General features: G+C 33.5%; 1 protein-coding gene across 5 annotated transcripts in view; it reads left to right on the plus strand.

Moving 5' to 3' along the window:
• Slc39a10 (solute carrier family 39 member 10) overlaps nucleotides 1-23,721 on the plus strand; it is a 148,819-nt gene that overhangs the window by 116,617 nt on the left and 8,481 nt on the right. For all 5 annotated transcript variants that reach the window (XM_048808209.1, XM_015481174.2, XM_048808210.1 and 2 more), the window contains 5 exons: nucleotides 4,693-4,862; nucleotides 5,921-6,109; nucleotides 14,443-14,563; nucleotides 15,664-16,032; nucleotides 17,295-17,375. In XM_048808209.1, the coding sequence (XP_048664166.1) occupies nucleotides 4,693-4,862; nucleotides 5,921-6,109; nucleotides 14,443-14,563; nucleotides 15,664-16,032; nucleotides 17,295-17,375 (930 nt within the window). The remainder of the gene's footprint in view (nucleotides 1-4,692; nucleotides 4,863-5,920; nucleotides 6,110-14,442; nucleotides 14,564-15,663; nucleotides 16,033-17,294; nucleotides 17,376-23,721) is intronic.

Below are 23,721 nucleotides of genomic sequence, written 5' to 3' on the forward strand. Positions count from 1 at the left end.
CCCCCCCCCCCCCCACACACACACTTTTGTTAGGTTTTGGCCATGCTGGGAGCTGAACCCAGGGCTTTGTGTATGCTAACAAGCACTCTACTGCTGAGCTACATCCCCAGCCCATTTTTATTTTATCTTGAGACAAGGTCTCACTGTACTGCCCATCACTGGCATCAAACTTGTGATCCACCTACCTCAGTTTCCCATGGGTGTGCCACCATGCCTAGCATCTTGAATATTAAATCTCACTATCTTTCCTTTTTTTAAATTTTTTTTAGTTGTAGATGGACACAACACGTTTTATTTATTTGTTTGTTTGTTTTTATGTGGTGCTGAGGCAAGCACTCTGCCACTGAGCTACAACCCCAGCCCGCTACCCTTCCTTTTGAAATACTCTCTATCTCATGAAACAGTTTGAATAATGCTACCATAGATATCAGAGTCCTTTAGTAGGAAGCAAGAATTAAGATAAATTGTCTTTTTAAAGGGACAGAATAATTGACTTTTTAAAAAGTATTTTTATAATTTCTATCTCTGCCAGAGAAGTGCATACATGAAGGAGTGGTTTACCAATTATGGGGAGGGGGGAGTCATTGAAAGATATAGGATCATTTTAGTCCTAGAATTTTTAAAAAATCAATTAAAAATCTTTTAAAGGTAAGCCTTTTGTATAATAATCATATGTATTTCTTTTAATTGAAGAAATTCTTTTAAAGAGTTAAATGTTCAGAGTCATGTGGATTATTTAAATAAGTATTTAAATTATTAAATCTAGGAGCAGGAGTAGAGTCTTGTGATTTTTGACATTTCATTGTTGCTCAACACCAGGTTTGTCAACAAGCATTTTATAATGAACAAGACACCAAAAAAAAAAAGTTATTTTTGTTAAAAAGTACATACATGTGTATGCATGTATGTATTTATCAAAGCATTTTGGAGAAATAGCTTTCCAAGCTCAATATAATACCATTTCCTTGAACAACTTCAAGTGTGATTCACATTGTGTTGTAAGTAAATGTTGCCCTCTTAAAAATACAGTGAGCATGGTGCCTTAAATTGGGCAATGTTGTAACCCAAGATTTGTGTAAGGCTTTTTTTTTGTGAGAGTATATCTTCCAAGTTTCAAATGTCACATATTACAAATGACAAAAATTGTCTAATTATCAGGTGGACTTTTTTCTTTTAAAGCATTTTTTTTTTCCCTTCTATACCATAGATTTACTTTTTCACCATGGCTAAGAAAGAATCCATGACGAAGAAAGAACTGTGTAGTTATAACAATTGATACTATATGCATATGTCCTGATAGGTCCTGATTTGTATACACATGAACTCACACAAACACACCCTCCTCCAAATAAATGTATAAGCAGTTGGCTAGTTTCAACATGTGTTAAACTGCCAATAATTGGTCTTCTATAATGTACTTACTGTTTTCTGCTAGTATATTGAAAAATTGTGTTTTTTTTTCTTTTAAATTAGATTTTGGTTAATTTGTCATTTGCTGACTTGACTTTTGATAATTGACCAAATGGCATTTAAAATTATAATTGTTTTCTCAGAACATTGCAATATGTATTTGGCTTCTTGAAATCTTACTGGACATGGTTTCACATTTAAGATATTCCTATTCACAAATTAATATAATGAGAATTTTAGAAAAAAATACTTGCATAGATTCATTCTCATTTTGGTAACACTACTTTTATGATTAGGCAATAGATTTTACCAACTCTTTAATGCCTATAAGAATATGTTGTTTTAATATGGTCCTAAGTTTGAAAATGTTATAAACTCAAAATTTGAAATATACTTCTACTGCTAATATTTTATTAGCCTGCAAAGTTATATTGTATTAGTTGTTGTCTTAAATTGTATAATATGTCAAATTAAAGGTGTTCTCCAAATGTTAAGATTTTAAAATTTAATTTCTTTTGCAAATGTATTGATAAGTAGGTCCCGTATAGATTGTAATATAGCTCTAGAAAAAAGAATAAATCAGGGTTGGGGCTGTAACTCAGTGGTAGAGTGCTTGCCTGGCATGTGTGAGGCACTGGGCTCAATCTTCAGTACCATATATAAATAAATAAAATAAAAGTATAAAAAAATACTGCATTAAAAAATAAATGAATCAATCAGTAACAAAGATCACCAGCTAGAAATTTGCAAATGTAGATTTTAATTTATATGAATTTTTTGGACGTTGATGTATAGACAGAGTTAAAATAAGTACCTTTATTGGATAATTTTGGTAACTAATTCAAGTATATTTTTGGGTTAAATAATTCTGATTAATAAGAATTTCTGATAATTATGAGGAGTTACCAAGTTTGTTTGCTCTGTATATATTGTATATTTGGGGTCTTGTCTGTGATTTTGGTGGTGTTCATCCACATGTGTTTACATTAAAAAGTATATATAGTTATTTATTTATTCTCTTATAGAATATTTTGGAGTATATATACATTTCTGGTTTTCCCCAGAAATTTAGTGTATTTTTCTTTAAACTTGTAATTTAAGGTGCTTTTTAGGTTGTTACTTTGAGATAATTTGCTTCTAGATTGGATTATTGCCAAACTAATGGAAGATATATATTCGGAAAGAGAGTTATGTATTTATAGTATGAGACATTTTATCTTTAAATTAATGTTTTTGTTTCCAGCCTCAATTTGTCCTATTTAGATAAAGTAACCACTTTTATTTCCTTTTTTCCCCTAATATGACTGGAGGTAGAGAGCTGTGGTAGTTTTGACAAACCTTGGTTGGTTTAGTTGGCCAGTAAGTTTGTTGACTTCCAATTCTCATGTCTAAAATCTGTACCTCTGGCTACCTCTCTGACCTATTAATATTATCAGGTTTCATCGATTTTATTGTTCCTACCTGTGAACAGGGGGCAGAGTAACTTGGTTGCTCCTTATTTAAGTGAGCCTCTAGACTTTACTTGAATATATATTTTTCTCTCTGGATAGGGTTTTACTTCTTGTGCCTTATAGAGTAAGTGTTGTTGGGGGGATCTTGCTCTTATCCTTCAGTTTCACCAACCAGGAAGGGTTTTATAATGATATTTCTCTGACCCTGGTTCCTTAAAAATTGATTTCCACCTCCTTCCTTGCCTTGGAATATTTGCAAGGATCAAAGCTAAAGAATTTAAGTCCACTTGAATCTAATGTATGAAATATGATATGTCAAGAGCTTTGTAATGTTTTGAACAACCAATAAAAAAAAATAAAAACTTAAAAAAAAAAAAAAAGAAGTTAAGTCCAGTGGTTAGAACTTCATACCTGGATGAGCTGCAAAGCTTCCATCAGCAATAGATGACCTATCGTTTTAATTCCATGATCTAATTTAGCTAATGAGTGTTGGCTATTGTGTGAATGTCACTGAATATTGTGACTAGTGTCCAGTGGATAAACAATTTTATTGATAAAATTAACTACTTAGTGGGCCAAGTCTCATCTCCTCACTGATCTATTTGTGAAATTTTTAAGTTATCTGAGGAAGAGATGCATTTTCCCTTTGTTCACTTAAAATAAGAATTCATAAAAATTCTTTCAGCAGACTGATAGTCCTATTAAGATTTGATTAGAAAAATAGTATTTTACATTAAAAGTTTCACAGAATTGTAATCTCTAGGGGAGCACTTTGAAATCAGTGAAATTTCCTACAGATGAATTTGGTAAAGAATTTTTAAAGGAAATACATTTCTGTTTTTGTTTAGGCTGCTAATACAAGTTGTAATCAAAACTTATAGCTCCCCAAACATTTGCATTTATTTCTGGTATCTTATTCTGCTTATCTTGATAAAGAATTGTGAACAAATTCCTCTTCACCATAACACCTATTTATTTCAAAAGTTATTTTGTAAAAATGTTTCTCATATTCTTAGTTATATATAGTAAGATACTTAAAAAGTGGTAAATTGTATAGCAAGCCAAATTGAAGAAAAGGGAATTCCAAAATAGTGTAGAGAAGAGAAGAAATCAAGGGGAAGAGCACAGAATTATCCTTTGGAACCATAAAGCGACCAGTAATGCTTTCTTAACTCTTCATGTGAATATCCTTCCACTTTGGGCTGATATGTTGTTTCTTAAACTTTTTATTAGAAAGATTCATAAAAATGTACATTAGATAGATACTTTGTTTCACTTTAGTGCTCAAGGAAACTATTATAATTATATTCTTTAAATAAAGAGTTTTATTGTGTATGACTGTGCCTTCAGACAGTGGAAAGTTTATTTATAGTCTAGATATTAAGAGCAAATCATAGCCTTGTGTCATTTTAAGTCACTGTTTCTAATATTGTGGGCCATTGAGGTACTATTTATAAGTTGATTTGCGTTTTTTCTTTTATTAAGAGTTCAGGGTGGCTAAATGTTATGGTTTTATTTGTTTTTAAGAACAGCAGTCCATAAAGTTTCTTTTTTTTTTTTTTTTTTAAATTTATTTATTTATTTATTTTTAGTTCTCGGCGGACACAACATCTTTGTTGGTATGTGGTGCTGAGGATCGAACCCGGGCCGCACGCATGCCAGGCGAGCGCGCTACCGCTTGAGCCACATCCCCAGCCCCATAAAGTTTCTTGAAAAGCATAGTCTGGGAAAGATAACCTGTCTTCCATGACTCGTTTATCTTATGTTTATTCTTCTTTAGGACTTTTTTGTTCCATGCCATCATACTAATCTTGACAATTTTTCCCTACAGCATGGATTTGTGGTATCATTTCTATCACTGTCATTAGCCTGCTTTCCTTGCTAGGCGTGATTTTGGTTCCCATCATTAACCAGGGATGCTTTAAATTCCTTCTCACATTTCTTGTTGCACTCGCCGTGGGAACAATGAGTGGAGATGCCCTTCTTCATCTACTGCCCCATGTAAGAATTCTTTTTAACTTTAAAAAATTTTTAAATATTGAAATTAAAAGGATTCTTTAATAGCAAGCTGTTCAAATACTAATCTAGTATTTATGATATGCTATTACTTATTGAATGGAGTTTGTTTTGTTCCATTTTCAGTTTAACTAGCAATATTTTTGAAAAAAATTGAATCATTATGTTTTTAAGTAGAAGCTAGGAATGATATATCTGTCTATCAGTATACTATGAAAGCCTTTAAGAAGAAATGTATAAGAGCTGTAATGATTATACATATAGCCAGGAGGTCAAAGTGGTGACCTGATGGTAGATTAGTTGGTGTGTTTTGTTACTACTAAATTTGAGGCATTTAAGCAGTCATTATTCCCATTTGTAAAGGACTCATCACCTCCTTTTTTTACTTCTGGTTTCTTTGACAATAGTATCTAACTCTTACAGACATTTGAGTCCATGGTGTTTGCTTCACCATGAAAAGTATTACTTTTTGGACAAGTCATCATGTAAAGTAAATTAAAATGAAAGTGAGGTAATCTCTAGGGGAGCACTTTGAAAACTAAAAGATATTCAATACCTATGATCACACTGGTATGTGAAATCTGAAACAGTTTATCTCATAGAAGTTGAGAGTGAAATAGTGCTTCCAGAGGCTGGGAGAATAGAAAGGAGGGAAGAGATGGGGAGGGGTTGATCAACGGGCACTAAGTTGCAGTTAGATAGGAGAACTAAGTTCTGGTGTGCCATTACACAGTAGGGGACTATAGATAATGTGATGTATTTATTTTTTTTAAAGTTGGAAGAAAGTGTTTTAGATATTTTCACCATGAAGAAATGATAAATGTTTGAGGAGCTAGATATGTTTGCCCTAATTTGAACATTACATAATTTATACATGTAATTGAAACATTACATGGCACCCCATTAATATGTACAATTTTTATTGTCAATTAAAAAGTAAAATTAAAAGCATTTTTTCTATGTTCTCTATAAGATTGTAATCTCCATTGTTTGAATACCATTTCAGTTATTTGTTTATAAGTTTTCTTCATTCTTATTCATAGTCTCAGGGTGGACATGATCACAGTCATCAGCATGCACATGGACATGGACATTCTCATGGACATGAATCTAAGAAATTTTTGGAAGAATATGATGCTGTATTGAAAGGACTTGTCGCTCTAGGAGGCATTTACCTGCTCTTTATCATTGAACACTGCATTAGAATGTTTAAGCATTATAAACAACAGAGAGTAAGTACTTTTTATTGTTTATTTTCTGAGAAAAATAGTTCAAAACAAAAATCATCTTTTTCTGGATATATGCTTTTCTTAATTATAATGATGTTCTGTGTTACATCTTTCTTCCTTTTCTTTTTTTTTGTGGTACTGAGGGTAAAACCTAAGACCTTGCACATGCTATACATAGGTTGTAGCGCTGAGCTTCTCCCAGTTCCACTATGAATAGGAGTGAAGAAAACTTACAAAAAATAACTGAAATGGTATTTCAGCAATGGAGATTAGCTATTTTTAGTCACTAATCTTCAAAGGAAAGGCTGATGTTGATGCCATTTTTTTTAGTTACAATTATTTTGGGATTTATAATCAAGATATAACAGTCTGTTAATTTCTCTTTTATCATATCTAATTGATTTAAGTAGGATGGTAAAAGCTACTCACCAATTTATGCTTACTACAAAAATGTCTAAATAGAAGAAAATTTTATCAATTTTAGATAATATTTTCAATGATGACTTTTATTACTGTAATATCTTCTAGTGAAAATATTTTCACACAATACATTTAATCAGAAATGCCTCAACAATAGTAGAAGTAGTAGAAGTAAGAAGAGGTCAGAATAAGGGGGCTTTGTGGAGAGAAATAGGATGAAATGATGGAAATGGTCATTGTTTTCAAAGGTTATATACTATTAGGGAGGAAATGCTCGGACTATTTATTAAATACCCTGATTGTCATGCAGTTAGCTTCTGTTTTTGATGTCACATTTATGAGAGAAATCTAAATAACTAAAAAGAAATTTTCCACCGAAAAAGAAGTTCAGGGCTACTGCCATTTACTTAGGTTTAGTCTTCTTCTTACTCACATTAGTTCATATCTACCTCAAAAGCTTTATCCTGAATACAACTCACTAACATGTTTGAAACATTAACACTAATCTTTTCTTTTTTTTTTTATATTTACTCTTAAGTTTTAGGTGGACACAATATTTTTATTTTATACTTAAGAGGTGCTGAGAATTGAACCCAGTGCCTGGAGCATGCTAGGCGAGCACTCTACCACTGAGCCACAACCCAGCCCCTAACACTAATCTTTTAGTATATTCTGTTAAAGAAAAACTTTCCATCAAAAAAAAAAAAATCTTACATATTGTTAACTCCAAATATATTTTTTCCCTGTCAAAAACTGTATAGTTTTTGAATACTGGATACTCTTAATTTTATACTATTTTTATGTATTTTATTTATATAAATATGTATTTTGTTACCCCCTTGAGACAAAACTAGGTTTTGAACAGAGCTGTGCACTAGGATTTGGGGAAGTAATTGTAGTTCACACACAGCTGTGTAACTGCAACTCATTCCCTACCATTTCCAGTAGCTATTTAAATCATGGGAAATAAATCTTATTTCATATCTATAATTTCCTTTCAAATTTCCGATTGTGTACTTAATTTTAGTTACCATATTTTAGTGAGGACATCATAATATTTGATTGCCTCTAAAGGAGGGATAATTAAGATGGTGAGCCAAGAATGGCAAAAGGGAACTGGGAAGGATCAATTTAGAAAAAAATGAAAGAGTTCTAACAGCATTTTGTTCTTGAAGGGTCATCTGAAAGGTGAAATAATTCCTAAAGCATGGTAGGGAATAAGACATGGTGAGAAGGATACTGAGGCAGGAGTGGCTGGGGTGACACAAGGTTTCTCTAAGGAGACCATAGCAGAATAATTTGGAAGAGAGGTGATAAGCATTTGAACTAGATCATGGGCAATAAGGAGTGGGGGAAGAGAAGGCAATTAAGAGGATTATTTAGATGAGAATCAGTAAGCGGACTTTATAATTGGTTAGATACAAAAAATACAAATATTTAAGAATTACTTTAAAATCATATCATCTCAATAAATGAAGAAAAATCATTAAATAAAATTCAACATCCGTTCATGATAAAAACCCTAAACAAATTAGGTATTAAAGGATCCTCCAACAACATAATAAGGGCTACATATGACAGACCCACAGCCAATGTCATACTGAAGAGGGGAAAGCTGAAAGTATTTCCTCTAAGATTTGGAACATTTGGACATTTTAGAGCGTTAGGACAGAGAAAGAAATAAAAGATATACAGATAGGAAGGGAAGAAGTAAATTATCCCTGTTGGCAGGTAATATTATTTCTATATATAGAAATACCTAAAAGACCCCACCAAAAGATGCTAGAACTAATAAATGAATTCAGCAAAGTTTCAGGATACAAAATCATCAGTGATGAACTTGCTGAGAAACCCATGTCCTATTCATAATAGCTGAAAAAAATAAAACTAAACTAAAAAAGCCCTCAGGATAAATTTAACCAAGGACATGAAAGATCTCTACAGTGAAAATTAGAAAACACTTAAGGAAAGAAATTGAGGAAGACACACACACACACACACACACACACACACAAATGGAAAGACTTCCCAAGGTTATGGGTTGGAAGACTTGATATTTATAAAATGCCCATACTACCCAAAACGATATACAGATTCAGTGCAGTTCCCATCAAGATATCAGTGATATTCTTCACAAAACTACAGAGGCATAAAAGACCTCAAATAGCCAAAGCAACATTGAACAAAAAGAAGAAAGCTGGGAGCATCATAATACCTAATTTCACAATCAAGAACGTGAAGAGAGAGCCTACAGAATGGGAGAAAATCTTTTGTCACCTGTACCTCAGATAGAGCGTTAATCTCTAGGATATGTAAAAACTTAACACCCAAAACCACAAAATAATTCAATCAATAAACAGGCAAAGGAACTGAATTGCACTTCACAGAAGAAATATGAACTTTCAAAAATACATGGAAAGGGGTGGGGTTGTGGCTCAGTGGTAGAGCACTTGCCTAGCATGTGTGAGGCACTGGGTTCGATCCTTAGCACCACGTATAAAAAAATAAATAAATATCCATCAACAACTAATAAGAATATTTTTTAAAAAAATGTGAAAAAATGTTCAACATCTCTAGCAATTAGAGAAATGCAAATTCAAATTACATTGAGATTCTATCTCACTCCAATCAGAATGCCAATTACCAAGAATACAGATAACAATATATGTTGGCAAGGATGTGGGGAAAAAAGTCTACTCATACATTGCTGGTGGGACTGCAAATTGGTGGAACCACTCTGGAAAGCAGTATGGAGATTCCTTAGGAAACTTGGAATAGAACCACCATTTTATCCATTTATCCTACTCCTCCCACTCCTCAGTGCATACACCAAGGACTTAAATCAGCATACTACAGTGATACAGCCACATCAATGTTTATTGCATCTCAATTCACAATAGATCAGCTATGAAATCAGCCTAGGTGCCCTTTAACAAATGAATAGATAAAGAAAATGAGGTATAACACAATGGAATATTACTCAAGTCTAAGGAGGAATGAAATTATGGCATTAGCTGGTAAATGAAATGGAACTGGAGATATCATGCTAAGTGAAATAAACCAATCCAAAAAACTCTAAGGCCTAACGTTCTTTCTGATATGTTCTCTCTAATGCACAACAAGTGAGGGAGGAAGAGAATAGAAATTCAGAGGTTTAGACAAAGGAGAATGAAGCAAAGGCAGGGGGGATGGGCACAGGAAAGACAATAGAATGAACCAGACATAATTTTCCTATGTTCATATATGAATACACTGCCAGCAAAGTTCCACGTCATGTACAACCACAAGAATGGGATCCTAATTAGAAAAAGTTATACTCCATGAATTTATAATATGTCAAAATACACTCTACTGTCATATATTTCTAAAAGGAAAAAAAGAAACTCATCTCCTTTGCTACCCATCATGGCACCCATGCAAGCACCCCACTCAAATCTCAACCATCTGGTTTTTTTTAACAACTGAACCACAATCAAAAGCTCTTCTTAATCAAGTTTCTGCTATTCCCCCATAGCATATCCAAGTGAAAGATCTGTGCTGTGATCTGGCTTTCTCCTCTTCACCCCATCCTGCTTCCTTCCCTTTACCCTTTATTGGTGTTCTCTCAATAAAACTTTTGTACCTGCCAAAAAAAAAAAAAAAGGAAAAAAAAATAAAACCTATTTCAAGACATACTATAGAACAATAGTAACCAAAACATCATGGTACTTGCATGAAAACACCTAGACCATTGGAACAGAATGGAGATCTAGAAATAAACCTACACATCAGTCAACTGATTCCTGATAAAGGCAACACAAAACATATATTGGAAAAAGGACAGTTTCCACAATAAATGGTACTGGGAAAATGACATTCATATGCAGAAGATTGAAACTTGACCCCTATCTCTCATCCTATGCAAAAATCAACTCAAAATGGAGCAGAGACCTAAACATAAGACCCCAAAGTATGAGCCTATCAGAAGAAAACATGGAGATACTTAAAGACATTGTTATGGACAATTGTTTTTCTAGATATGACCCCAAAAAGCACAAAAATCAAAAGCACAAAAAAGCAAAAATTGAAAAATGGTATTACAGCAAACTGAAAAGCTTTTGTACAGTGAAGGAAACAACAGAGGAAAGAGATAACTATAGAATGAAAGAAAATATTTGCCAACTATTCATCTGACAAAGGATTAATATCCAGGATACATAGGAACTCACAATAACACAGAAGTGGTCTAGTTTTTAAAAAGGGCCAGGGATATAGGTACATGAAAAAGAAAAAAGCTCAGCATCACAAATCATGAAGGAAATGCATATCAAAACCACAGTGATAGGTCTGGGGATATAGCTCAGTGATAAAGCACTTGCCCAGCATGTGTGACACTCTGGGTTTGATCCCCAACACACAAATGCATGAGATCTCCCCCCAGTAAGAATGGCTACTATCAAAAATACTAAAGATAACAAATATTGGCAAAGGATATATGTAGAAAAGGGAATCTTTGCACAGTATTGATGGGATTGTAATTTATTATAGTCATTAGGGAAAACCATATGGAGGTCCCTCAGAAAATTAAAAATACAACTATCAAGATTGAGCAATTCAGCTACTGGGTATATATCCAAAGGAAATGAAGTTAGTATATCAAAGAGATCTCTGCACTCTCATGTTCATTGTAGCACTATTCATAATCACCAAGAAAGAAAAACAACCTGTGTCCCTCACTTAGGTGAAAAAAGAAATTGTATATATACACATATGGAAATTGTATGTATACATGTATGGCATGTATACACAATGGAATATTATTCGACCTTAAAAATAAAGAAGTTTTGTCATTTGTGATAACATGGATGGAGCTAGGGATTATTATGTTAAGTGAAATAAACCAATAACTCAGGCATAGTAAGACAAGTAGAATTTCAGAGTTCACTCATGTGGAGGTGGGATGGGGGAGGAATGAGGAAATGTTGGCCAGTGAATACTAAGTTACAGTTAGATAGGAATGAGAAGTTCTGGTGTGCTGTTGCACAGGAGGGTGACCATAAATAATGTACTGCACATGAATTTTGTAAGTTCTTTTCATAAAGAAATAATAAAAGCTTGAGGAAATAAATATACTTATCCTTATTTAAACATTATACAATGTATCCATGTATTGAAATATAACATGATATACTATATGTACAGTTTTTATGTTTTAATATTTTTAATTGTAAAAAATGGACATATGACATGAATTAACTTCTTAAGAAATACATGAAAAAATAAGCTTAAGTCACCAGGGAAATATGACTCACAATTACTTTGAAGGGTGGGCATGTAACTCGTTGGTAGAATGCATGCTCAGCATGCATGAAGCCCTGGGTTCAAGCTCCAGCATCACCAAGAAGGAAAAACATATATATTATAATGAGTTATCCCTGTTAGAATGGCTATCATCCAGACAACAAAAAGTGACAATTTCTGATGAGGATGTAGAGAGAAAGGAACTCTTCTACAGTGTTGATGGATAAATTAGGATAGCCATTATGGAGAACAGTATGGAGGCTCCTCAGAAAACTAAAAATAGATGTACTGTATGACTTCAGCTATCCCTCTTTTAGCATTTATGCAAAGGAAATGAAATCAACCTACTAATGAGATACCTGCATGCCCATATTTATTGCAGCACTATTCACAGTAGCTCAGATGTGGAATCAACCTAGGTGCCCATCAATAGATGAATGAAAAAGAATATGTATATACGAAATAGAATGTTGTTAAGCCATAGAAAAGAATTAAATTGCCATTTGTAGCAAAATGGGTAGAATTGGAAGACATTATGTTAAATGAAATAAGCCAGACACAGAAAGATAAGTATCACATATTCTGTTGTGGAAATTAAAAACACCTGCTTGAATGTGAAATAGTGATTGCCAGACGTTGTACGGAGCAGAGAGTAGGACAGCAGGTACCACAGCACAGTTGGATGGAGGAGTGAATTCTGTGTTCAACAACACAGGGTGACTGCAGTTCACATGAACCTAGTGTATGCTTTATGAAGATCTAGAAGAGAGGAGTTCATGGGATTCAAACAAAAACAAGGAGAGGAAAATGTTAATTTCTCCAATTTGATCAGCGAGCACTGTGTTCATGTTTTGAAACTGAACCCCATTAATATGTACAATTAATACGTGTTAGTAGAAAAAAGCTCATCACTGTAATAAAGTATATATTGCAATATATGTAAAGAAGTTAAAGTCCTAGTTATTTTCTCCAAATGTGTACACCTCTAACATTGAAGCAGCATATAGTATTAGGGACGGTGTAGTTTACCGGCAAGTATAGAATATAATTCTTGCTTTAAGGGATAAATAAGTTGTTATTTTTTTAATATTTATTTATTTTTTGGTTGAACACAATATCTTTATTTATTTTTATGTGGTGCTGAGGATCGAACCCAGGTCCTCACTTGTACTAGGTATGAGTGCTCTACCACTGAGCAACAACCCTGGCCCTAAATAAGTTTTTTTTTTTTCTCCATCTTATTTTGGGCCCCAATTTACTGGTGAAATTAAATACATTTTAAAAGGGAAGAAAATTGATGTAAGAGAATGGAAGTTCCAAAACATGACAGCTTTTTTTGTAAATTTGAAATTTGGAAAATAAAAAACTGAAAGGAAAACCTTTGGTTGGGTTGGGGCTGGGAGAGGTCTCCAGATCTAGGAAGGAACTCTTCAAATGTATCCAAGGAAAGGATTTGTCTAGATAAATCACTGCCTGTTCTTTAGATGAACAAGACAGTAAGTACACAACTGGAAAAGGGCACAACTTTTTTTTGAAGAAAGAGAATTAATTGTATTTAAATAGAACAGATACTTGACAGGCTTCTCAGAAGGATCAGTTTGTGTATTGAAAGGGAGCTTTCAGTCTGGCTGCTGGGCTGGTCAGGGTAGAGCTGAAAGGTGCTTCACTTCTATCTTACTGCTCCTCCACCTGATGTCTCCTCAGAGTCAAGATTAAACTACTTCACAGGTTTTATGGCTGGCCTCACTGAGCAAAAGCAAAGGCTTCCTGGCCCTTTTAAGACTAGTCCTGGAACAGGCACTGACTACTTCATTCTATCAATCAGAATAAGTCAGAAGGACAGCCAAAGTCTAGGGCAGAGGATAAACTCCACCTCCTTACGTGTACAGCGGAATAGTCATACAGGAACGAGGAAGTGGGTGGTAGCTGTCTTTGGAGACTGCTTCATGCCTAGCTAGCCATATAAGCTCACTTAAGCCTGACACATCATTAAGGCCTATAAATAAAACCAACAAGAAAATGCCGCACCATATAGTTAGAACCTCTGAAAGAAGTGAACTACAAATTTAGGATATACCTGAAGTATGACTCTTTTCATTATGGTATAATCAGTGCAATAAGAAATTGCATCAAGCACAGAGTAAAATACAAATGAATAAGCTTTAATTTTTTTAACTTTTCTGTTACATTTAATACTGTGCATTGTATTCTTTAATGTAGATTACTTGAACCTCTTAGCTTAGTATTTGTTAAAATATGAAAGTTTAAGTCAAGCATTTTGGTACATGTTTGTAATAGCCAGTCAGGAGGCTGGGACAGGAGGATTACAAATTTGAGGCCAGCCTCAGCAACCTAGCAAGACTCTTTCTCAAAATAAAAAGGCTCGAGATGTAGCCCAGTGGTAGAGCAACTCTGGGTTCAATCCCCAATACTACAAAAATCAATCAATCAGTACACACATTTGGTTGGATTTTTCATCTATTTAGATCCCTTGATAACTCTCAAATTTTTTTTTCTTCTTTTCTAAGTGATTTATGTATAAAGTTAATACCAGTTGTCCCCAATAGGTGTTAACAAGGTGATATTGTTGCTAATTGTGGATACAGATTTTACTAATATCAGAATTTTTCCCCCAGGGAAAACAGAAATGGTTTATCAAGCAGAGCACAGAAGAATCAACTATTGGAAGGAAGCTTTCAGATCATAAATTAAACAACACACCAGATGCTGACTGGCTTCAACTCAAGCCTCTTGCTGGTATCAACAGTTCTAACTAAAGAGAAACTCTTAAAATATAAAAATTGCGTCTAAACTGCACCTGTGTTGTTTAAAATTTTTTGTCCTTGTGGCTTCCCTAATACTAGTTTCTAAGCTGTTTTTCTTAAATGTAAATATTTCTTGTGTCTTATGATTTGTTTAGTTAATTTCACCCTTATGCTGAAAGTGGGCCAAGAACATTATGGGGCAAGAAACATTTTGCACTTCTAGCTTAAGGAAAAAATATTTGAGGAAATCAAAGTCTTTTTAGGTAGTGAGTTGGTGTTCTACTTCTTGACAATGTGAAATCTCTTTATCTTTTAAATATGATTGGTTTAAGGTGGAAAAAGGAAAATTGCCTTTGTGCTTGAAGGAGCATGGCCTTAGTCTTTATTAAAATCTGCTCTGTTTGTATTCTGATTGTTGTAGGTGATGAGTGAGGTAGCTTAGTTTTCAGGGGAACGTAAAAATGTTTTTTAACCTAATTTTCTCATTTTCTGTTTCAACTTATTTCCCTGATGGTATCAATGATTTTCTGCAAAAAAATTAGCAGTCTTAGAATCTAATGGTATAACTCTGCCCCAGAATACAATTGGGAAGTATCAGGGTCTCTGTCATAAAAAAAGAGCTTTGAAAAACTAGTTGAAAGGTCATCCTCAGTTAAGAAAAAAGTTCCTTATCACATGTTTCTTCCCTGCATGGGATTCTGAACTTCATTCTACCAATGATGTTTCTCAGTCGCATTGTCATATAGGTGGAGCATTGAGGGATATAAAGAACTTTACCATCAACTAACTGTATGACTTGGGAAAGTTTTGTAAATTTTATTTGTCTTTGTTTTTTAAATAAGAAGTGGCTAGAGTGAGTTACCACTAAGATTCCTTTCTCTGAACATTTTGGGTTTATTTTATCTAGTTATTTAGTTGATGAGTTTCCAAAAACATTGTTTTGTGGGAATTGTTTCTAAATAGTTTTAGGGAAGTATATTTATCAGACTTATATTCACTTAAGAAATGTTCATTGCATTGCTGCTCTGTCTGGGTTTAAAAATGAGCAAATATTCATGCATTTACTTATAAAACATCTCTCCTATAATTTAGGAACCGATGACTCAGTTGTTTCTGAAGATCGACTTAATGAAACTGAACTGACAGATTTAGAAGGCCAACAAGAATCCCCTCCTAAGAACTACCTTTGTATAGAAGAGGAGAAAATCATGGACCATTCTCACAGTGATGGATTACATACCATTCATGAGCATGATCTCCATGCTACTGCACATAACCACCATGATGAGAATAAAACTGTGCTGAGAAAACATAATCATCAGTGGCACCACAAACATTCTCATCATTCACATGGTCCCTGTCATTCTGGATCAGATCTGAAAGAAACAGGAATAGCCAATATAGCCTGGATGGTAATCATGGGGGATGGCATCCACAACTTCAGTGATGGGCTGGCAATTGGTAAGTGGACTATACTTGAAAGTTGGGTTATAAATTTTGTTTTTGTTTTTTTTTTTGCAGTATTAAGGATTGAACCCAGGACCTTCCATACTGTTAGGCAAGAGCTCTACCACTGAGCTGTACCACAGCCCTTTTAAAATTTTGAGATAGAGTCTCACTAAGTTGTACAGGCTGGCCTAAAATTTCCAATCATTCTGCCTCATCCTCCAAAGTAGGTGGGATAACATACATGGGCCATCACACCTGGCTAATTTGTTGTTCTTTAAAGATGCTTTTCTTCTTTCAATATGTCCATATAATCCTATGAACTATAATTCATAAGACTAAAATTTATGTAGAGCTTATTAACAAATGTACTAGTATGTATTACTGTGTCATTTAGTTTTTCCAAAGGATGTGTTTTCATGTTTTACAGATGTATTTGGAAATTAAAGGTAAAATTTCAGTGTTCATTTATTTTATTTTTTGGAAATTAAACAAATGTGTATAATATACTTCTTAAATAACTTGATTTCTCAAAGGATAGTCACTTTATTGAAAAAGCTATTTTAATGTTACATTTTCAAATACATTTGTATATTCCCTAAAAGAAAACAGTTTAATTTCAATCGTGGAGTTTTTTCATTTTGAAAAGGTGAAGAAAATATTTACAACACGAAAAATCATGGTAATAATACATTATAATACATTCAAATATATTATAATATTTTTGGTACCAGTGAATGAACTCAGGGGTGCTTAATGACTGAGCCACATTCCAGCCTTCTTTTTTTTTTAAATAGGATATTACTAAGTTGCTTAGGGCCTTGCCGAGTTGTTGATGTTGGTCTTGAATTTGTGATCCTCCTGTCTCAGCCTCCTGAGTCACTAGAATTACAGGCATGCACCATTGTGCTTGGCAAATACATTAGAATCTTGCTAATGTAAACTCATCTTACCATTTTAGGAGAACATTAAATGTGATCGATATGTGACTATCTTTGAGAGAGACTATTAATTGCCCAAAAGCAGGCTTTGCTTTCTTTCAGAAAGCTGACTATATTTTTACATCTACAGTAGCTGTTAATACTAAAGGATTCTTCTGGTAGACTCAGAATATGTACTCACTATATTTTCAAAAACTCTAGTATGTAAAATGGGTGAGTTATGCATATAAGTGAAATTAACTTAGATATGCAGAAGAGACAACCAGTCATCATTAATAAAAATGGAAAAACAGAAGAGCTGCAATATCACTTGTTTTTGTTTTAAATCTTCCTCAGGAGCGGCTTTCAGTGCTGGATTGACAGGAGGAATCAGTACTTCTATAGCTGTCTTCTGTCATGAACTGCCACATGAATTAGGTAATATAACCTTAAGAATTTTTACCAGATTTCTTCAAATCCAAGACTTTCCAATTGTAGACACTCCATACTTCAGAGATGTTAAAACAAAAAATGGCCAAAATAACAACTGTGAGGTGTCGTTAATTGTAATTGTATATCCTGACATAAAATATGAAAAAAAATGTGTTTCTTAAGATTAATGAAATGTTCATTTCTGTGTGCTTTCCTTTGCATTCAGGAACATCATTATGTTATTATATGAAAGAATCAGGGCTGGGGATGTGGCTCAAGCGGTAGCGCGCTCGCCTGGCATGCGTGCGGCCAGGGTTCGATCCTCAGCACCACATACAAACAAAAGATGTTGTGTCCGCCTAAAACTAAAAAATAAATAATAAAAAAATTTTCTCTCTCTCTCTCTCTCTCTCTCTCTCTCTCTCTCCCCTCTCTCTCTATCTTTAAAAAAAAAAGAATCATAAATTATGACCAGTTCACTGAACATAATGTTTAAAAAAGTATTGTTTCTTAAGTACCTGATTTTACTGGTAACCCACTTTTGATTTTGTTTCATATACCATGCAAACTATTTATATTTTTAAAAGAATCAAGGCAAAGTGCACAGACTGCATAATTGGAAGTTGGCCTAGATGTGTGTAAGGCAGTCTTTTCTTCTTAAATATAGAAAGATACTGTCCCCAAAAGTGTACTGGATAATTATGAAAGAAATTGGACTACAGTCTTGACTAGCACTAGCACCAAGGGTTTGGAGTAGTGTTATTAACTTCTAATCCTCTTAAGCATGAGGTTTGATGATTCTTTATTTTATATGTATATACACATAGACACACACATATTATATGTATGTGTGTGTATGTTTATTTTAATATTGTGTAATCTTAATACCCCAAAATCTCAACATTAATTTTTCATGTGTTTTAGAAAAGTGGACCTTAATGCCCCAAAATTAATTTTTAAAACCACTTAAAAATATTTTTTAATGTTCGCTCATTGATTAATAGATTTTTTTCCTCTAATACTAAAAATGCACAATTTTCTATTTAGGTTGGGCTTTCTCCTTTATCTTCCTATTCACTTCTCTTTCCCTGTTATAGACTTATCATTTTCTTATGTTTATTGTGTAATCATTGTTATATGATCCAAGGAATATGTATGGGTATTTATATGCACGCATTTTTATATAAATAGTATGATGTTTGTATCCCATTCTGTTTATTACCTTATGTTACTACCATTGTGTTTTTAAACTCTACTCAGTTACCGTGAATTGATTTAAATTATTATTTTTACCAGTACTTGAAGGTATGCATTCACCACTTTTTGCATAGTTAGCACCTTGTGTTAGATATATACCTTGTGGCCTTTTAATTTCTGGCCACCACAAATAACGGTACATTGAACATCTATAAATGTAATACTTACTGATCTTGTGAGAACATATTTTATGCATATTCAAGGGACAGAATTGATGAGTCCTAAACATGCATACCTAAGAAATACCATATCATTATCCAAGTACAGCTAGATTCATTGGCTTCACTGGTGTAATTTCCAGCCAGCAATACCTAATGTTGCCATATCTCTGCCAAAATTTATCATTAACTGAATTGCTTGGTTTTGTGGACTTAATAAATGTAAAATATTGCTTTGTTGTTTTATTTGGTATTTATTAATCATCCAGTATCTAATTTCTCTTTGTGTGTTTCTCTTTAATTATAGTTAAAGATGTGAACATGCATTCATATAGAAAACATTCGAGGGAAGTGGAGATGGCATTAATTCAAAATAAAAGAACTCCACATTTTAAGAATCCGAGGAGTTTCTTCATGTGCTCTTTCTAATTTAATTTATTTTTGAAAACTCAGATCTGGCTATGAAATGTCATTATTAATTTGATTATATAATTGCCTTGATTGGTAGTAACCTTATTTGCTTGTTAAGAAAGTTTATTTATTAATAGAATTTGCTTAAAAATCAGTATCACCCTACAAAAAGCAGAGCAATGTATTAGTACACACTTAGCATCTGTTCTGTAGGGCTGAATTCCTATGGTTTTGTTTACCTTGCCAACTTTGGGCACATTATGGTAAGTCTTGGTTTTATTCCATAATCCTTTCCCCATACGAGGTCATTGCTGCCTTTGTTGTGTTTTACTTGGTCAATTTCCACAGTTGTACATTTCTGGCTTCATTTTGTTCTGTCTCATATGCCTTATTACCAGGTATAGCTTCTTAAATGAGATGTGCTTATGTAATCAGAGTCTTCAGTTGCCTCCTTTATGTATAAAGTAAAGCTAGATTCATTGGTTTCATTACAGTGGCCTTCATTTCTGCCCTCTGCTTACCTTTCCAGTCTTCCTCATAATACATCCTATTGCATATTTTCTACTTCACCTAAACACAGTTTTCCAGACAGGCTGTATGAGTACCTGAATCTTTTACTTTGATGATACCATCCTTCTTGATTTGTCAATACCTCTATCCCTAATTTATCATGTTAAGTATGACTCTTACTTTCTCCATCTTCATTACTGTCACTTACTACCCTATACCTTATATTACTCTTCCCTCTAAAATTTATCACTTTCTCTGGGTGATCTTCCTTTTGGTACTTAGTGTATTTCTTTTTTTAGATGTTCCATTTCTTAAGCTATAGGATTTTTAATGTGCAGATACTGATGTTAGCCCAACTCCATAGCAAAACAAATCAGGATTTTCTATCAGCTTTTTAATATGAATAACATTTGTCCTCATATTTCAATCTTTCACTGTTAAAAAAAAAACTACTAGTAATAGATTTGTATTGTCACACACATATCCATCCATTGCATACTAGGAAAACCTCTAATTAACCTTCCTGGTCATCTATCCAGTGCCCCTAAATGAAACATGTCAGGCCACTTTGTGTTTAAATGTGGTTTTATTGAATTGTCCTAGCTCTGGAGGAATCTAGTATGGCACAGAATTGAAAACAATGAATTTTAGAGATGAATGATAGTTGCTTTCTTGCTGCTTACTCCTTTGTCATTGAAGGAATGACATGAGATATTCTAGCAATGTGGAGAACAAATGCACTATATCAATTAATGTGTAAGCCAGCCCTTGAAATCCAATGCAGAACTCTGGGGAAAATCCTGGATTAGAGAACCTTCTTGGGTCACTCAACCATTCAGACCTCAAGTATCTACCTGTTTTGTCCCCCAAACCAGACATTGAGATGTTGCCGCTGCTTTGAGAAGAAAATTAGCACAAAGTTTACTGAACTTTGTCAAAAAGGAAGTAAGTGTGACTTCATGAAGTGAAGCACCAACTGTAAATAACGGAAGTAAAAACATGATCATAAATCCTATGTTTTCCCTTGAAGGCACAACAATGGGGTAGTTTTGTAAAATAGGACCAGGTGAAAGTCCCTACTTAGATCATCTATTTTTATTTACTTGGGCAGGAACAGGATGTGGATATGGGCAGAGAAGCATCTTCCTCAGAACTTCTAAGCTCGGGGAAAATCATTCCTCTATATCTGAAATAGCATGGTGGGTTAATAAGAAAGAAGTTGTTTACCCCCTTAATAGTTTAAGATCTTGACAAAGCAATAATAGATCACATTTCAGGAAAATTTATTTAATTAAATCTCTTTGCCCTAATTATGTTTTTGATTGTGAATTCTTAAAACTCTTACAAGATTTTCTTACTAACGTCACATCCCAAAGAAAACTGAGTATTTAAATTATATTTCAGTACATTAGAGACAATACATTGTTTTTATTTGGTTAGGAATATGATATGAATAACCCTTAGAACCTTAGAATGATAGAAAGCTCAGGGAGATTCACTCTTAAGAGGCATGAAGAAATTTAAACCATTGAGGAAGTAGCATGCCCATGAAAATGTTACCCTCAAGTGTGGTAATGGGTGAAATTGCCTGGCTTATTAGGTCTGTACACTTCTATTTTTGCCAAACTGTAGCTGTATCTAAGTAAGTTACAATATTACTTTGTTGCATTCTCTCCCTTTTTTCACACACTCCTTCAATAAGCAACTGTTATAAGCATATGAAAAGTAATTTATAAGAAGGCCTGTAAAAAAAGTTTAGAAAGGGGAATGAAATTGGGGTTAATCTAGAAGAATATGTAATCTAAGTTCTCTGCTTGATGTTGCATAATATATTTCAGCTTCAAATAACATTTTGATAAATAAATGCCATATTTTTAGATAGCTCAGAAAGTTAGATTGCTTATAATGTTTTCCTTTTCCTCTCAAGTACACTAAGGGTTAAACTGAAATCCAAAATAAATTTTCCATAATTTGCTAAATTGTCTGGAAACAATTAAACAGTCATTGTATAGATTTATATGGAATTCTCATGTATATAAATAAGCATTACTTAAGGATAAAAATCTTAAAATATATTCTTGTTTCAAAAATATCAATAATTAATGTAGTTATAATATTGGATCATGTTAATTCAGTAGCTTTGGCAAACACCTCATTCATTGTCCTAATGATGCTCCTTGTCAGCAGAAAGAAAGAAGTTTAATTCATCAATTGATGAATAAACTTACATGTTCCATATAAATTACAGTTCTGGGATCCTTTGACTTACTTTTGAAATGTTTAAACAGATTTTTACTGAGAAGGGAGGTGGAGAAAATATGCAAAAACCTTTGAGAATTTATAATCTGAAATAAGAGTAGGACAAAGATAGATTTTTAAGTGAAATCTATAATAATCTTGACATAAAGATTATTATATAAAATGGTACTGTTTATGCAGTCTGTAATTGGAAATAGAATTTTTTATTTTTTTTAATTTATATATGACAGCGGAATGCATTACAATTTATATTACACATATGGAGCACATTTTTTCATATCTCTGATTGTATACAAAGTATATTCACACCAATTCATGTCTTCATACATGTACTTTGGATAATAATGTCCATCACATTTCCACCATCATTTCTAACCCCATGCCGCCTCCCTTTCCCTCCCACCCCTCTGCCCTATCTAGAGTAAGTACTGTTTGTAATAGCTCTAAAAACATGAATTATCTAGCTCTAGTCTAAACCATATATGGCATAGAATCTGTATACTGAAAACCACAATCAACTAAAATGCTGTTGAAGGAGATACCAGGTTCATGGACCAGAAGACTCAATATTGTTGAGATGTTAATTCTCATAGATGTAGTATGTTCATGTTAATTCAATAGCTTTGTCAAAAACCCTGCAGACTCTTTTGCAAAGTATGTGAGCTTTAAAGAATTTTTATATGGAAAGGGAAAGGAACTTGAATAGACAGAAAATTTTGTAAAAGGACAACTAAGGTGATTTTGAAACAGTTGGGATTGTAAAAGAATAGAGACATATATCAGTGGAATAGTTTAGAGCCTTCATATATTTGCAGTTTATTTTCAACAGAAGCATAAAGGAAATTCTATATAGAAAGTCTTGTCAACCAAAGAGGCTGTAACACTTGGATATCCATTTGCAAAAAAAAAAACCCTTTGCACTTTGCCCCATAGACAAAAACAAACTCAAAATAGATCATCTATCTGAATGGAGAATTAAAAAATGTAACATTTCTAAAAGAAAACATAGGAGAATGTCTGTGTGTTCTTGGGTTAGGCAAACTGTTCCACGGCACTGAAGGCAAGATCAGCTAAGGAAAAAAGTTTAATACAAATGGACTTCATACAAATTAACAGCTTCACAAAAGACACTGTTAAGAGAATAAAAAGACAAGTCACAGTCAGGGAAATATTACTTGCAAAATACATATCTGACAAAAGGTCTTTAGGGCCATAATATTTGAAGAACTCTCAATTTAGTTAATGGGAAGACAACCCAGCCTCCTTCCTGCAAAATGGGCAAAAGATTTGAATAGGTATTTTACTAAATAAGGTGAACAGATGGCAAATAAACCTGAGGTTTTAGTGCTGGATTAGTGATTATTGTCTGGCAAGGATATGGAACAGCTAGCACTCTCATACATTGCTGATGAAAATGCACATACTTACCGTATGGCCCAGCAGTCCCATTTATTAAGTATCTACCCAAGAGAAATGAAAACACAAAAGTCAATTTATGAGTAAGTATAGTGACTTTCTTCATAAGGACCCAATACTGCAAACAACCTAAATGTATTTCAGATGGTGAATCGATAAAATATGATGCACCTATTGAATATTATTGAGTAATAGAATGTATTTTCCTGATAGATATATATCAGGAAAAATATATATAATCTCTATATATAGATGTGGATGAATTCTACAGGTATTATGCTAAGTGAAAAAATACAGACTCAAAAAATGCATTATGTATAGTACCATTCATGATGTTCTGA

The sequence above is a fragment of the Marmota marmota genome, unplaced genomic scaffold (genome assembly GCF_001458135.2).
Source record: "Marmota marmota marmota unplaced genomic scaffold, marMar, whole genome shotgun sequence".
In the NCBI taxonomy this organism is placed as follows: Eukaryota; Metazoa; Chordata; class Mammalia; order Rodentia; family Sciuridae; genus Marmota; species Marmota marmota.